Source organism: Zingiber officinale, chromosome 1A (genome assembly GCF_018446385.1).
Source record: "Zingiber officinale cultivar Zhangliang chromosome 1A, Zo_v1.1, whole genome shotgun sequence".
NCBI classification, from domain to species: domain Eukaryota; kingdom Viridiplantae; phylum Streptophyta; class Magnoliopsida; order Zingiberales; family Zingiberaceae; genus Zingiber; species Zingiber officinale.
Genome location: NC_055987.1, coordinates 181890585 through 181907345, shown reverse-complemented (window position 1 = coordinate 181907345; position 16761 = coordinate 181890585). Strand labels below are relative to the sequence as shown.

Here is a 16761-nt window from a genome sequence, read left to right as displayed (position 1 = left end):
CATGTAGGTACACAGGCCATAGGCGCATGGCGGGGTAAACCCCAGGTCGTCAGTTCCTGAGAATCGACCCCTGGCCATTACGCCAGAGATACCATACGCCCACCGTCTGCGCTACGCCCTGGGGGCAGCACTACTCTATAATAAAGGAATTACAATCCAAACACACAAATGAAAGCATTCATATGATGAAAATAATCAATAGAGATAGAGACATACTTACGAAGAAGATTCCTAGTGTCTTCTGAGTAATTCCTTACGCTAGAGATGGACAGATCGTCAGAGTCAATAAAGATGATGGCTCTAGGATTTTCCTAAAAGGGGAGAACCCTTCTCCAAGGAAGGGGGCGAAGCCCCAGCTGAAGATCCCTTTCCAAGTGAGGAGAGCTCATTTATATATAGGTTGGAAAATGGTTGCTTGCCACAGGTCATGTCATTGGACAAGGGAGCCCGTGGCGAAGTGTTGAGGCATAGATCTGGAGGCCACAGCCCGTGCCGCTAGGCACATGTGGGTAGTGGCAAGGAAACCGAGCCTGCCATGAGTCATGCCATCGGGCACGGCCGCCCATGGCAGGGAGGCTGAGCCCGCCACGGGTCATACCACCAGGCATGGCTGCCCATGGCGAGGCAGCCGAATCTAGCACAATTCGTGCCACTAAGCACGAGCCGCCATGTTACGTAAGTAGAGCCGAGCATGGGCCACTGGGCACGGGCCACCATGTCAATGAAGTAGAGCCGAGTATGGCCCATGTCGTGCGGCACGGGCACCCATATCCATTTGTAGGTTCTTCTCCTCTTACTCTTTAACTCCCCATTTCACTCTGATTTGTGTCCCTGTTAATTAAAACAAGCAAAGAGTATTTCTTCGAACTAAAGTAACAAAAAGAAGTACACAAAGATGAAAATATGAAATATATGTATATAAAATGGAATAGCATGTGTATCAAACTGCGATAAAAAACCTATATGAAATGCACACATCACAACGCATCTGTGATCTCCTCCAATTTAAGAGTTTTTTTACCCCGCATCAAAGTAGTAATCAAATTCTCGTATGTAGAAGATGAAGGTAGAGAATTCAGCAACATTAGCATCTTGTCTTTGTCCTCGATCTTCACATTAACTCGATTCGCTCATGATCTGATTGAATAAGTTGATGTGTTGGTTAAAGAAAAAAATATTTTTTTTCTTTATTTTTATTATAGATAGATGAATAGATTACCACCAACTTTGTCTCTCTTTTACTACTACTACTACTACTACTACTTCCAATGCCCACTATTAATACAAGTGGACAAATTTACACGTGGATTTGAGGGCAATCCAGTCCCCAACTAAGGGCATCTATAATCTTTAAAGCTCTAAATGAATTTTTTTGTATGATCCTAAGATGTACATTAATAATATAAAAACTTGTTGAAACATCTTTCAATTGTTAAAGCTCTGGATGAATGTCATAGCATATAGTTTCATAACTCCATGCATACTATATCAAATTTGAAACAAAATAGTACATTTAAATTTTTACTATTCTTAAACTATAAATCTTAAACCTTATAAGAATATAAATCTCAAACCTTAGTTCTCTAATAGTTCAAATTTTTTTATTTATCCTTTTAAATTTTATAAACTTCCTAAAAAAGTTTACATTGAAGATACCCTAAATCCGTTCTTGGACAGCTTCGGCGGCAAGGGGAAAAAGTATTTTGGGTTTTCGTTTGATGAGGGAATATAAAATCACAGGAGAAGAGAAAAGAAAAGGAGGGATTGAATTATTAAATTTCACTTTTGCAAAAAGGTCCAAACCTTTATAAAAAATCTAAATGTGTCCTTTGAATGTTTCAATAATATAGCCGGTTTTCTTCCCGTGTACAAATTGTCGAGGAGGTTCTCCCAACGAAAAAAAAAAGATCTTATTACCATTATTTATTTATTTTCTTTTATAATTTTATCGCTATAATTACTTTAATTTTATCTTTGCAACTTAATTGTAAGTTTAACCGCTGTTATTGTTACAAGTTTCTTATTTTATTTTTCGGCTAAAAATTATTTATATTGTGTTTTCCTTTCGTGAGTTTTATAAAAAAAACTTAATAAACCGTTTATTCACCTTTCCTAGTTTGATCTTCACTCAGAGAGATTTTTTTTTTATATAAACACAGAATATAATTATTAATCACTGAAATGATAGCAAACCAAACAAGCAAGTTGGTGGTGCTACGAAAAACACTCCAGTAGGAAATGACAATTCCATAATTGTTTGGAGGAACTGATAAATGGTTTAATAATGATTGTATGATTCAAGTGCGGATTCCAAGAATCTAAGGGTTGAGATTTAGCTAAAAAAAAAAATTCAATGGGTAGCAAGCCTAGAAAGCGGACCACTTGATAAATTACCTCGTGTCTCTCGATTTACTTAGATTAAAAATTTCTGTGAGATCGACTAGATTAAAAAAACAATCATTGGTGATGAAAAGATTAATTTGAAATCTTCAATAGCTGGAATTATCATAATGATCAGCTGTTAGCAATTAGCATCATCATCTCGCTTGGCAGAGTTATTTAATTGTCTGCCGGAAACCTGATGGAGGACGAAGCCATCTATCTGTTCGTCACCGGAATTAATGAAGAAAATGCAAGTCTCAGTTTTTGATAATTGATGACAGTTACACGATGGTATATATGAAGTCATTAGATAGAGTGAGGTTATATATATATATATATATATACTCGTTGTCGTTAATTCTCCGGCGGTACGCCGCCGGACTCGGCAGCCGAGAGGACGTCGGTGAGGTCTCGCAGAGCCTTCGCCTGCATTTCCAGCGCCGCTAGGTAGTCCGCCGCCTCCTCCAGCAAGGTCAGTGCTGGAAGCTTCCGGCACCCGGGCACGAGCCGGCCGAGCGCCCGCAGACGGTGCCCGAGCTTGTTTCCCTTCTTAGTCGGGGGAGGAGGCGCCGAGGTCAGCCGGCAGCGTGTACCGCCTGCCTTGGCGAGGAGCTTGCGGCTGCTGCCGCTGCCGCGGCAGCGGCGGGCGAAAAGAATGGCGCGACTCCAGCGGGAGCGACCGTGGGCGGTCGTGGCGAGAGCGGAGTCGGCCGCCTCCTTGATGGAGCAGGGGCCCGACGACCTCGAATTGGCGGCAGCGGAGCAGAGGACCTCGACGAGGCGGCGGCGGTAGGCGCGTTCCTTGGAGGAGTTGCGCCACCTGTTCACCGGCGTTGACGATTTTGGAGCCGTCCTTAGTTTCCCCGACGAACCTAATGCAGCGTCGGCGGCGGTGTCGGCGGCGGCGTGGCTCATGGTGATGAAGTGGGTTGGGTAATGAATGGGAAAGATGGTAAAGGAGTTGATTAAGAAGGTGGGTTTGGAGCAAAATATATGTAATTAAGGAGGAGTATATATAAATTCAACATGTCCTTTTTTCACAAAACAAAAAAAAATCATTTGCATAGTATTATATGATCCTGATATTTAATCAAGACACAAACTATTCCAAAGAGAAGACCAAAACAAAGACACGGAGAGTAAATAAAATAAAGCTAAGATTTTGTAGGAATGATGTTTAACATTTAAATGAGAACATCAACAAATATGTATTCACTGGCTACTTTAATTACAAACTAATTGAGCAGTGTGGCTTGTAAATGAGAGGAGAAGGCAAGGAAAGAGACAAAGCCTGAGCTTTTTCAGGCAATTGGTCCCTCTCAGCAACAGCCATTAGTGACGAACGTGGAGTTATCATGCATGTTGATGCATGCATCAACTTTTGCCATGGAAATTACAAGAGAGTAGGGCCATCGTGTCGCAAACTGTAATTCATTTGACTCGTATAAGCCATAACCCGGATGTGAAATTTGCATGGAGATGGAGGAGATAGTTTATAAATGTTATCTTTTTTGTGGCCATCAAATCACATTTATATGCATTAATTGATTGATTCTTTTATTTAGTTGGATTTAGACATCGAATAGAGTTCCGGGGACAATTTTATAGCTTCTCTATCTTCCCTTCCCATCCAACAGTTGCTTCTATTTCCGTTTGCATCTGTCGGCAAACTTAAATTAATCGAGATGAAACCAACAAATCGAACTTCTCGACCTTATCAACAGTTCCTCCCTATCATGAACCATGTTTATACAGATCATAGTCCTTCGAGACGGTGCGATGATTAAAACATGGGATGTTATCATATGAAGTTTTGGGGTCAAAACTCGATGTGACCGAGCATGACCTCTCCCATGTCTTGGCTATTTATATTAATTGCTAGTAGTCACCCGTGATTTATCTCCTCCGTATTGACCTAGGGACAGATTGACGGGGACGCTAGGGGCGAGCGAATCACCTTTTATCATATGTTTATACAGATCATACAATGATCCCTGCAGAGGCTTGTGTCGCTGTTCAACTGTTTGGGTTGAATTAGGACATGAACCACCACAAACAATGATCCCTGCATGCATGCAGAGGCTAGTGAACATATCGAAGACCTAATTATCATGAAACAATTTGGCACAGTTTGTTCATAAACCTTTTTTTTTCTCCTCATTTATCACCTCTTTGCTTGCCTTCCGCAGAAAGATAGTGTAAGCTACAACTAGTCTACTTAAACATGGCATTATTGATGGATCAGGCTCATGGCATTGGAAAAGTAGTTACTGTAAACAGCTTTTTTCAATTCTTTGTCAATTAAGATTCAGAATTGGCTAGTTTGAACCTGTGGATAACACTTATAGCACAATTGAAAATTTTAATTGAATGAATAATCCTATGGCATACAGTATACATAACAAAGCTATACCTCTCTGCAAAAGGAATTCTCAATGTATCCAATAACATGTCCAATTAATTTTGAGATGAAAGAATCCTCTAACAGGACTTGGATTGAGTGCACCCTTGCAATGATGGTAGCAACTGCAAAAGCAAAAATAAGTCATGATCGACGAAGAACTAGAACTATATCATAGTTGGGAACTCAAATGACTAAATCAAATCAAGCAAAAAATGTATTATGTTGATGTGCAATATATTGATTTCTATTTAAACCTTTTGTAAATGGATCTGTCAAGTTATCTTTCGATTTGACATAATCGATAGAAATAATTTTATTAGAGATCAACTACCTAATTGTATTATTTTATTGACGTATATATCATGACTTGTCATTGTACATGCTATTTTGTGTCCTTATAATTACCGATTAATTATCACAATGTATCATCACGGCAGACACTGACTTTGCCCAACATGGGATATCTTCTAAGAAGTTACGAAGTCACTCAACTTCTTCGACGACTTTATCTAAGGCTATAAACTAAGATTCCATAGTTGATCGAGTTATGCAAGTTTGTTTCATGGATTTCCATGGCACCGCTCCACCACCAATACTATATGCATATCCACTCGTTGATTTAGAGTATTTTGTATTTGATATCTAATTTACATCATAATAATCTTCTAGTACTGTTAGATATCTTATATAATGCAATTCATATTCTAAGATGTATCTTAAATATTTAAGAACCCTTATTAATATCTTCCAATTGTCATCATTTGGATTACTTGTAAATTTACTTAATTTGTTAACTGCATAGGCAATATTCGGACGTGTACAGTTAGTGATATACATCAAACTGCCAATTATCCTTGAATATTCCAATTAGGATATAGATTCATCATGGTTCTTAGTCAAATGCAAGCTTAAGTCCATCAGTTTTTTACAAGGAAAAGTTCATATGCATTAACTTTATTTAGTACTGTCTTAATATAATGAGATCGTGAAAGGGTAATTTCATATAATGTCTTATCTATCTTAATCTTGATTATAACGTCCGTATACCCATATCTTTCATATCAAAGTTCTTGGTTAACATCTTTTTAATAATTATGACTATATCATGATTACTACCCATGATAAACATATCATTTAGATATTAACAGATGATGACAAACGAATCAAGTGTGTCCTTGATATATATGTATTTGTCACACTCATTTATTTAAATCCATTTGACATTATAGTTTTGTCAAATTTCTTGTGCCACTATTTTAATGCTTGTTTTGGCTCATATAGTGACTACACGAGTCTACACACTTTATTTTCTTGTCCTTGAGCCACGCACCCTTTAAGTTGCTCTATATATATTTCTTCTTCTAATTCACCATTTAGAAATATTATTTTCACATTCATTTGATGTATCTCTAGGTCTGTATTGCAGCAATAGCAATGAGTACTCAAATAAATATAATCCTTGTTACGTATCAAAGAAGTCAAGACCTTCTTTTTCTTTGAATCCCTTTGCCACTAGTCTTACATTGTACTTATCAATAGTTCTATCAACCTTATATTTCTTTTTTAGGATCTATTTACATCCTGATCCTGTCCGAGCGCTGAGTCGACGGACGCTGGGGACGTGGCACTCTCCGCTGCTGATCCGACTGGTGGCGTAGATCTCCGATGAACCTGCAAAGAAGCCGAGCCGGGAGGGGTTTCCCGGCGACGACCCTCCGACGCTCAAGTCAGGCAACGAGAAATGAGAGAGGCAGCGTAACTGTGGCTACAGTGAGGATTGCGCCTACCTTCGTCGACGTCTGGGGGTCCTTATATAGGACCCTGGGGAGGCGCGGATACGCTTCTCGATGCGTGCACGCTTCCCCAAATATACTTTAACGAGCCCATGCCAGAAAAGTACCTCTGACATCATTCCGCAATTGTCCGAGCATATCCCGGATGTGACGGTGGAAGCTTTCACCGTATGATTCTGTATACGGCTCGGCCGCCAACCCTGCTGCCTGTCGGCGGCAGATGTCTCGAGGATGATGTTATCCCCTGTCTCCTTTGTCCTCTTGCGCCTCCTGTCTGTTCCAGGGTCGAGCGGTTCGGCCGCTCGGCAGGCATATCACTTCTGCCCCGGTCGTATGCTCGGATGAGATTGCTCCTGCCTGTCTTTGTTTCCTTGTGCCCCGGCCGAACGGACAGCCCGCTCGGCCCTGAAACCTTTTTGCCTTGAGCATCGGAAACCCGACCCCTAGTCGGGTTGTCTTTCATTTGGCTCGGGGGATTCCCGGCCAGTCAGCCCTCTTCGTTGTCTCTGGGGATTCCCGGTCGGTCGGCCCTCTTCGTCCGGTCGGTCGGGTCTCAGCGTTGAATCTCGTGACCTTTGACCTCCACGTGTCGTTGACCTTCCGCCCACGAGGGTCCCCCGTCCTTACCACCGGATCACATGCCTCCCCCTCAAGTCTAGTCGAAGGAGCCGCTAAGTCCGACTAACTGGACTTCCGGTCGGCCGGAGTGACACCGCTCTGCCACTTTCTGGAATGTTCCTCCTTACGGCCGCTCGGCCTCTTACTGCCGCTGGCTTTGCTACCGTGTCGACGGTCAACGCTGACGCCCTTCGGATCTCCTCAGAATTCATGCAAATCCTCTCCATTAAGACCGAGCACGCGCGCTGCGCGCCGTAATAGTACTCATTAAATACGCCCTTGTGGCATGGCGCCACGTGGCACCTCCACTTGCGTCATTGTACGGTTCGGCGATGTGTCCGATGGGACATCGACGGTTTGAAATGAACGGCCCGATGTGGGCCTCGGTTCTTGTGACCTACATCCGACGGCCGAGGTTGATCGGGCCCGACCTTATAAAGCCTTCGCCTTCTTCCTTCGTCGCACCTTTGCGTTCACGTGTCCCGCAACCTTCTTTGGTGCTTCAGCGTTCCGGCGACTCTGATTTTCCGTTTTCCGATGATTCCCCACATCCTTCCTTCAATCCTCAGCTTCTTTGTAAGGTTCTTCTGCCTTTCTTCTCTATTTCCCTTGTGTTTTTTGTCAAGTTTTGTCTTCTGATCGCTGTCCCCTTCATCATCTTCTTCCTTCCACCGTGTTTTCCCTTCCAGTGGCCTTTGCGCCAGTTCGATACAGTTTCGATCTCCTCTTTCAAACCTTTCATTCTTCCCTTGGTCCTTTCTTCCTCGGTATTGTTCCGGCGATGGCTAGCACCTCGCAACCTTCTGATCCCTCTCCTGGCCTATGATATATGACCATGATAAGCCGGTTTGACAAGGATGACGCGGGACGCTTCCTTAACGAATTCAAACTTCCTCCTGACCATAGATTAGTTTTGGCCACCTCTTCCGATCGGCCCCACAATCCGCCGACCGCACTGTTTGCTTCTTTCGCGACCAATTTGTGGTCGGTCTGCGCTTTCCTCTACATCCTTTCATCCCTGAGGTTTGTAATTATTTCCGCATCCCGCTGGCCAACTTGTCCCCAACTCTTTTAGGTTGCTGTGCGGCGTAGTAGTCCTTTTCAAGCTGCACGACATTCCCTTAGTCCCTAGAATTTTCCATTACTTTTACTATCCCAAACAGTCCGAGTGGGGTACTTTTCTCTTCCAATCGCGGATCGGTCTTGTCTTTTTCGACAAGATGCCGACCTCGAACAAGCATTGGAAGGAAAATTATTTTTACCTTCGCTTTCCCGAACGGCCCTCCTTTTGCACCCAACGGCAGACCACTGTGCCGAGCCCGCTGGACCTTGGTAAATACAAGAGCCAGCCGAATTATCTTTATGTAGCCAATCTATTAGCCGGCCAGAGGTTCAGTATCAATAAGCTACTTCACGAGGGGGTGTTATACATATTTGGATTGAGCCCGATCCGAACGAAGCTTCCGAGCAGCATGGGTAAGCGCTTTCTCTGTCCCCGCTCCTTTTGGTCTAACTGATTTATTCTTCTTTTATGCAGGTGAAATCATGTGGCGCGCCAACGCCATCGAGCGGATGAAATTGAAGGCTGCCGAAATAGAAGCAGCAGTGGCTAAGGAGATGGCTGATCTGGGAATCGTGTCGATCGGCTTGCGTGAGGGCGAGAGCGAAGAAGCTCCAACAGAGGCCCGAGAGTCCATCGGCCGGATCCCTACGACCAGAGCGATCGGTGATGCTATATCGTCAGCTGGTCAGCCTACCTCCGAAGACGTGGGGCAGTCGGTCGGCGACTCCCCCTTGATAACACGCAAGCGGCACCGAACGGATATCACAATTGTAGAACCAGTGACCGTGCCAGTTGATGCCCCCTCTGAAGCGGTCAATCCAGTTCCTACTTCAACCGAGGCCATCTCTTCGGACCGCACTCCTTCCCAGCTCGACCAACCAGCGGCCTCCCTCGAAGCGAGACCCGTTAGTTCCCTGCCCCGGGTTCGTCTCCGGCTTAGGCGCTCAGGAATAGTTTCTGCTCCGCTCGGCGAGTCATCTGGTCAATCCCCCTCTTCTCAATCCGATCCGAGCAAACGTCGAACGGTCAAGGTCGTCCTCTATCTTCCCACTGAAGAGTTCATTTTGGTCGCTGATCGGCCAACTGCTCCTGAGCATCAGATCACCATCCGAGGACCGCTCGCCAAAGTATGGGAAGATGCGAGGGCTCACGTTGCCCTGATGACCCCCAGACAACTCGGCGACAGCCATCTGCAACAAACAACCGGGGTATGCTCTTTAACCTACTTTATGCTTAATCTTGGTTCTTGACATTATTCCGTCCGAACAGTACTGGGTGGAGAACATTGCGGTCAGCAATCGCCTGGCTGCCCTGGAAGAAGAATTGAAAAAGCTTCAAATTTCTAGAGGGGCGCCAGCTTAGGGCCCATCATATGCCACACTCCGAGCCGAATTGAGCAAATCGGAGAAACTACTGCAGGCCGAACGACACAAGTCCTCTGGTTTAGAGACCAGGGTAGCCGACCTTGAGGCCCAAGTCAAGTCGCACGACCGGGAGATGAAGCTGGCGACCAATAGGAAGAATACAGCCATCTCTGACTTAGAGGCCAAGAATCAGCAGGCCCGAGTGCTGGAGCAGTGCGTCCAGGAGTTAGTCGATCTGCTTTCTGCTGAGCAAAAGGGTCGATCGACTACTGAAGCTAAACTTCGAAGAGATATTAAAGATCTCCAAGACGCCTTAGAAGCCGCCTGAGCCGCTTTCAAAGAATATCAAGATGGCGAACCAGGGCGCTTCGCGGCGATGAGGCACAACTACTTCCGGTCGGATGACTTTGGTAACAAGTTCAGCGATCGGCTGGTCCTTGCCTTTGAAGAAGCCATCCAAGCCACCACTATGTATTTGAAGGCTAAGGGCCTGCTCCCGAAGGCGTCTTCTATCCCCCCCCCCCCCAAGGATCTGGCCGGGCTGCTGGAGCACATTCGCAGCCCATTTTTGACGTTCTTGAATGAAAAGTGTTTTCTGTAATTCTCCCGGTCGGCTCCTACAGCCTTACCTTTAATGAATGGCATCTGTGACTTGACCCTTGGTCGGCAAGATTTTAAGTGTAATTTTGTAATGCCAACTTTTGCACTGTTAACCTTTCGTTTTGAGTGTTCCTTATAACTATGTCGATCGGTCTCTCGACCCTTTTTCCCGCGGGGAATTTCTTAACTTCGTCGATCGGTCCAACGACCTCCCACTTTGCTTGGGATTTCTATGAGTTTGTCGTTGGAGTATTTTTCTTTACTGCGCCGATCGGTCAAACGACCCCCCATTCTACCTGGGACTTCTATGAGCTTTTTGCTGTAGTGTTTTTCTTTACTGCGTCGATCGGTCAAATGACTCTCCATTTTATATGGATTTTCTGCTAGTGTCTCGCTGAAGTGCTTCAACGCGACACTGCCTCGTCTGGGGGGGTTTATAGTCGCCAGTCCGACTCTAGAGTTTAACGTCGCCGCTCGACGGTCTGCAAACCGGGGGGTTTATAGTGGCCGGTCCGAATCTAGAGTTTAACGTCGCCGCTTCACGGTCTTCCGGCCGGAGGGTTTATAGTCGCCGGTTTGACTCTAAGATTTAACGTCGCTGCTTGACGATCTTTCGGCCGGAGGGTTTATAGTCGCTGGTTCGACTCTAAGATTTAACATCGCTGCTCGACGATCTTCAAGCCGGGGGGTTTATAGTCGCCGGTTCGACTCTAAGATTTAACGTCGCTGCTCGACGGTCTTCAAGCCGGGGGGTTTATAGTCGCCGGTTCGACTCTAAGATTTAACGTCGCTACTCGACGGTCTTCAAGCCGGGGGGTTTATAGTCGCCGGTTCGACTCTAAGATTTAACGTCATTGCTCAACGGTCTTCCGGCCGGAGGGTTTATAGTCGCTGGTTCGACTCTAAGATTTAACGTCGCTGCTCGACGGTCTTCCAGCCGGAGGGTTTATAGTCGCCGGTTCGACTCTAAGATTTAACGTCGCTGCTCGACGGTCTTCCGGCCGGAGGGTTTATAGTCGCCGGTTTGACTCTAAGATTTAACGTCGCTGCTCTACGGTCTTCTGGCCGGAGGGTTTATAGTCGCCGGTTCGACTCTATGATTTAACGTCGCTGCTCGATGGTATTCAGGCCGGAGGGTTTATAGTCGCCGGTTCGACTCTAAGATTTAACGTCGCTGCTCGACGATCTTCCAGCCGGAGGGTTTATAGTCACCGGTTCGACTCTAAGATTTAACGTCGCTGCTCAACGGTCTTCCGGCCGGAGGGTTTATAGTCGCCGGTTTGACTCTAAGATTTAACGTCGCTGCTCGACGGTCTTCCGGCCGGAGGGTTTATAGTCGCCGGTTCGACTCTAAGATTTAACGTCGCTGCTCGACGGTCTTCTGGCCGGAGGATTTATCGTCGCCGGTTCGACTCTAAGATTTAACGTCGCTGCTCGATGGTCTTCCGACATAACTTGGATAATATACGCCGGGCTCAACGGCACGGGGTCTCCACCATGCCTTCATGCAGCTACCCGCTGGGCGCACAATGCTCATGTCTTTGCTTTGTTCTCATAATTTTCATTCTTGCAGCCAAAGGATACATCCGAACGGAATATTTATGAAATATATTACATCGGCGCACATTTCATCCGGCCCGATAGGGCTGGAGGTGGTTTGCACTCCATGGTCTCTCCAGCCGCCATCCATCCTCATCCTCAAAGTAGTAGGCTCCCGATCGGAGCTTCTCGACGACTTTGAAGGGTCCTGCCTAAGGAGCCTCCAGCTTGCCTATGTCCCCAACCGGCTTCACTTTCTTCTAGACCAAGTCACCCACCTGGAATGTTCGGGGAATCACGCGGCGGTTGTAGTTCTGCTTCATTCTCTGCCTGTAGGCCATCAGCCGGACGGATGCTTTGGCTCGCTCCTCATCGATCAAGTCCAATTCTAGCTGCCTCCGCTCGGAATTATCCTCGTCGTAGTTCTGGATCCGGACGGACTCTACACCAACTTCGACTGGGACGACCGCCTCGCCTCCATACACCAGGTGGAACGATGTTACTCCCGTTCCCTTCTTAGGGGTCGTGCGGATGGCCCATGGGACTCCCGGCAGCTCGTCCACCCAGCTTCCTCCCCTGTGGTCGAGTCGAGCCCGAAGAACTCGGAGGATCTCCCGGTTGGTTACTTCGGCTTGACCGTTACTTTGGGGATACGCCACAGACATGAAGTGCTGCTCAATGCCATATCCCTCGCACCATTCCTCGAGCTACTTTCCGATGAACTGTCGCCCGTTGTCCGACACGAGCAGACGCGGAATGCCGAACCGACAGATGATGTGTTGTCAGATGAATTTCTTGACCATCTGCTCGGTTATCTTGGTCAATGGCTCAGCCTCCACCCACTTAGAGAAGTAATCGTCTGCCACCAATAGGAACCTCCATTGTCCGATCGTCATAGGGAAAGGTCCTACGATGTCCATGCCCCACTGGTCGAACGGGCAGGACACTGTGGGCGCTTTCATTTCCTCCGTCGGCTTATGAGAGAAACTGTGGTACTTCTGACAATAAAGGCATGTTGCGACGGTCCGAGCGGCGTCCTCGTGTAGAGTTGGCCAGAAGTATCCGGCTAGTAGGATCTTCCTAGCCAAAGACCGGCCGCCCGGATGACCTCCTCAAGATCCTTGGTGTACCTCCTAGAGAATGTACTCGGCGTCTTCCGAACTGACACACTTCAGCAGAGGTCGGGAGAACGCCTTTTTGTAAAGCTGATCTCCGATGAGCGTGAACTGGCCGGCTCTCCTCCTCAGTAGCTAGGCTTCCTCCCGATCAGACGGCGTGGCACCTGAGCGCAAAAACTCCATGATGGTTGTTCTCCAATCGCTTAGGAATGTAAGGTCTTCCATCCGGTCCACATGCGCTACCAAGGATACTTGCTCGATTGGTTGCTGGATGACGACCGGCGATATCAAACTTGCGAGCTTGGCTAATTCATCTGCCTCCTGGTTCTCCGTTCGAGGTATCTTCTGGACCACCACCTCGGTAAAGCTGGTCTTGAGTTTTTCAAAGGCCTCCGCGTACAGCCTGAGTCTTGCGTTGTTTATCTCAAAGGCGCCCATGAGTTGTTGAGCGACTAGCTGGGAATCCGAGTGGATCACCACCCGGCTGGCTCCAACATGTCGTGCGGCCTGCAGTCCGACTATGAGGGATTCATACTCTGCCTCATTATTTGTTGCCTGATAGTCCAGCCAACAGACAAATGCATCCGCTCTTCCTGAGGCAAAAGTAGCAGGATCCCAATTCCGCTTCCGAGCCGAGTGGACGATCCGTCCACATATACTTTCCATGTAGCTTCGGGCTCGGGCTTTTGTACCTCAGTCACGAAATCTGCCAAGGATTGTGCCTTGATCGCCGAGCGAGGTTGGTATTGGATGTCGAATTCGCTTAGCTCCGTCGTCCACTTGATGAGCCGTCCGGATGCTTCAGGGTTTAGGAGTACCCTTCCCAACGGGCTGTTCGTCATCATAATAATGGTGTGCGCCAAAAAGTAAGGGCGCAACCTCCGAGCGACAAAGACCAAGGTGAAGGCCAACTTCTCGAGACCGGTGTAGTGAAACTCAGCATCCTTTAAGATATGGCTTAAGAAGTACACAGGCTGTTCTTCGTCGTTCGACCTTACTAATGTCGAGCCCACAACATGCTCGATTGAAGATAAATAAATGTGGAGTGGCTCGCCTGCGGCCGATTTTGCCAACACGGGTAAGGAATTCAGGTAAGTCTTCAGTTCCTCGAATGCCCGATCGCACTCCTCGTCCCATTGAAACTTGCTAGCTTTACGCAGAATCTTGAAGAACGGCAGGCTCCGGTCAGCGATCTTAGAGATGAACCTTGACAGCGTCGTTATCCGACCGGTGAGACACTGTACTTCTCGAAGATTTCTGGGAGGCGGCATGTCTTGCAATGCCTTTATCTTGCTGGGGTTCGCCTCTATGCCCCGCTCGGTCACGATGTAACTCAGGAAGCGCCCACCTTTTGCTCCGAACAGACACTTCTGAGGGTTAAGCTTGACTCCGTATCTTCTTAACATTTGGAAAGTCTCCTCCATATCCGCATAGAGATCTGCCGTCCGGAAGGACTTGATAAGTATGTCATCCACGTACACTTCCAAATTACGTCCGATCTGCTCCCTGAATACCTTGTTCATCAGACGCTGGTAGGTAGCTCCTGCATTCTTCAGCCCAAACGTCATTACGTTGTAGCAGTAGGTGTCATCTGCCGTGACGAAGCTGACCTTCTCCTGGTCTTCTCGGGTGAGCGACACTTGATGGTAGCCTTGGTATGCATCCAGCATGCATATCAGCTCGCACCCGGCCGTGGAGTCTACCAGTTGATCGAGGGCAGGGTGTAGAAGTCCTTCGGGCATGCCTTGTTCAGGTCCCGGAAATCGATGCAGACTTTCCACTTGTTGCCCGGCTTGGAGACCAGTACCACATTTGCGAGCCAACTCGGAAATTGCACTTCCCTTATGTGGTCGGCCTCCAGAAGCTTCTCTACCTCCACCCGGATAATTACATTCTGCTCAGTGCTAAAGTCCCTTTTCCTTTGTTTCACCGGCCGAGCGTCTGGCCGGACGTGAAGCTCGTGCTGCTCTATGCTTGGCGAGACCCCTGGCAGCTTCTGAGTCGACCAAGCGAAGACGTCGCAGTTTCGCTGGAGGCATTTGATCAACTTTTCCTTCTGGTTCTCCTCCAGGTCGGATGCTATGAAGGTGGTGGCCTCCGGTCGAGAAGAGTCAATCTGCACCTCCTCCTTTTCTTCGTAAACCAAAGAAGGTGGTTTTTCGGTTATAGCATTTACCTCGACTCGCGGCACTTTCCGAGCGGACTTGGCTTCGGCTCCGACCATCTCCACATAGCGTCTTCGAGCTGCTAGCTGGTCTCCCCGCACCTCCCCTACTTGATCTTGCACCGGGAACTTGATCTTCTGGCAGAAGGTAGAGACGACCGCCCGGAACTCGTTGAGAGCCGGTCGCCCCAAGATAACGTTGTACGCAGAAGGAGCATCAACCACGATGAAGCTGGTGGTCCTCGTCCTTCTGAGCGACTTCTCTCCCAACGAGATAGCTAGCCGGACCTGGCCAACTGGCAAGACTTCGTTCCCAGTGAACCCGTAGAGGGGGGTTGTCATTGGCAGTAGTTCAGCTCGGTCGATTTGCAGTTGGTCAAAGGCTTCTTGAATATTATGTTGACCGAGCTGCCTGTGTCAATGAAAATGTGGTGAATAGTGTAGTTAGCTATTACTGCTCGAATGATCAGGGCGTCATCATGTGAGACTTCAATCCCCTCGAGGTCCCTAGGCCCGAAGCTGATCTCGGGTCCGCTCGCCCTCTCCTGGCTGCAGCCGACCGCATGTATCCTCAGCTGCCTTGCATGTGCCTTTATGGCTCTATTGGAGTCTCCTCCGGTCGGGCCTCCGGCAATGATGTTGATCTTGCCTCGAGATGTGTTGCCCTTATTCTCCTCCTCCCGAGCGGATGGTCGAGGTCGTTCATGCGACGCCCGATGGTGGGCTCCGGGCTGCTAACGATGCTGCCGCTCGAGGGATCTCCTGTCTATTCTTTGAACGGGGCTCCGTTGTCGATGTCACCGGTCTGGTGAAGGTGATCGGCGGCGGTAGCTCTTTGGCACAGGATGAGTGATGGGAGGGAGGCTCCGACAGTCGCGGGTGTTGTGAGTAGCTGACTGATGGAGTGAACAAAACATCAGGGTCCATACCTTCCCCTTGGGCTTGGGCCGATCAGCCACAACTTGCTGGACGGCGTGCGACCGAGTATGCTGATGAGGACGGGTGACTTCGGCTCGCGGTCCTCTGGGGGGCTGGTGACTGACGGGCTGCTTCCGCTCGGCGGAAGCTGGTTGGTCATTCAGGGCTTCCTTTCTTCTCACCGCCTGGGCTTCCTCCACATTGATGTACTCGTTGGTCTTATGCAACATGTGGTCGTAGTCCCGGGGCGGCTTCCGGATGAGCGAACGGAAGAAATCACCGTACGCGAGTCCTTGCGTGAACGCGTTCATCATTGTTTCCGAGGTGACCGTTGGAATGTCCATTGCCACATGGTTAAAGCGTTGGATGTAAGCTCGGAGCGACTCCCTCGAGCCTTGCTTGATGGCGAACATATTGACGCTGGTCTTCTGGCGGCGCCTGCTGCTCGTAAAATGATGGAGGAACGCCGTTCGGAATTCTTTGAAACTTGTGATAGATCCGTCCGGCAGCCTCCGGAACCACCGATGCGCCAATTCCGAAAGGGTGGTGAGGAACACTCGGCACTTCACACCATCTGTGTATTGATGCAGAGTGGCTGTGCTGTCGAACTTACCCAGATGGTCGTCTGGGTCGGTTGTCCCGTTGTATTCCCCCATTGCCGGGGGCACATAATGTTTCGGCAGTGGATCACGCAGGATGGCCTCTGAGAACTGTCAGTTGATCCGCTCGAGTGGCGCGTCTGTTCGGGGCGCTTTTTCTTTTCTGACGTCTCGGACGGGTGCTTCACCCGATGAAGAT

General features: G+C 48.0%; 1 protein-coding gene across 1 annotated transcript; it reads right to left on the bottom strand.

Moving 5' to 3' along the window:
• Nucleotides 1-2641: 2641 nt before the first annotated feature.
• Nucleotides 2642-3381, bottom strand: LOC122012937 (transcription factor bHLH150-like). The gene has a single exon (XM_042569572.1). The coding sequence runs from the start codon at nt 3295-3297 to the stop codon at nt 2737-2739; it is 561 nt and encodes a 186-aa protein (XP_042425506.1). The 5' UTR covers nt 3298-3381; the 3' UTR covers nt 2642-2736.
• Nucleotides 3382-16761: the final 13380 nt, after the last annotated feature.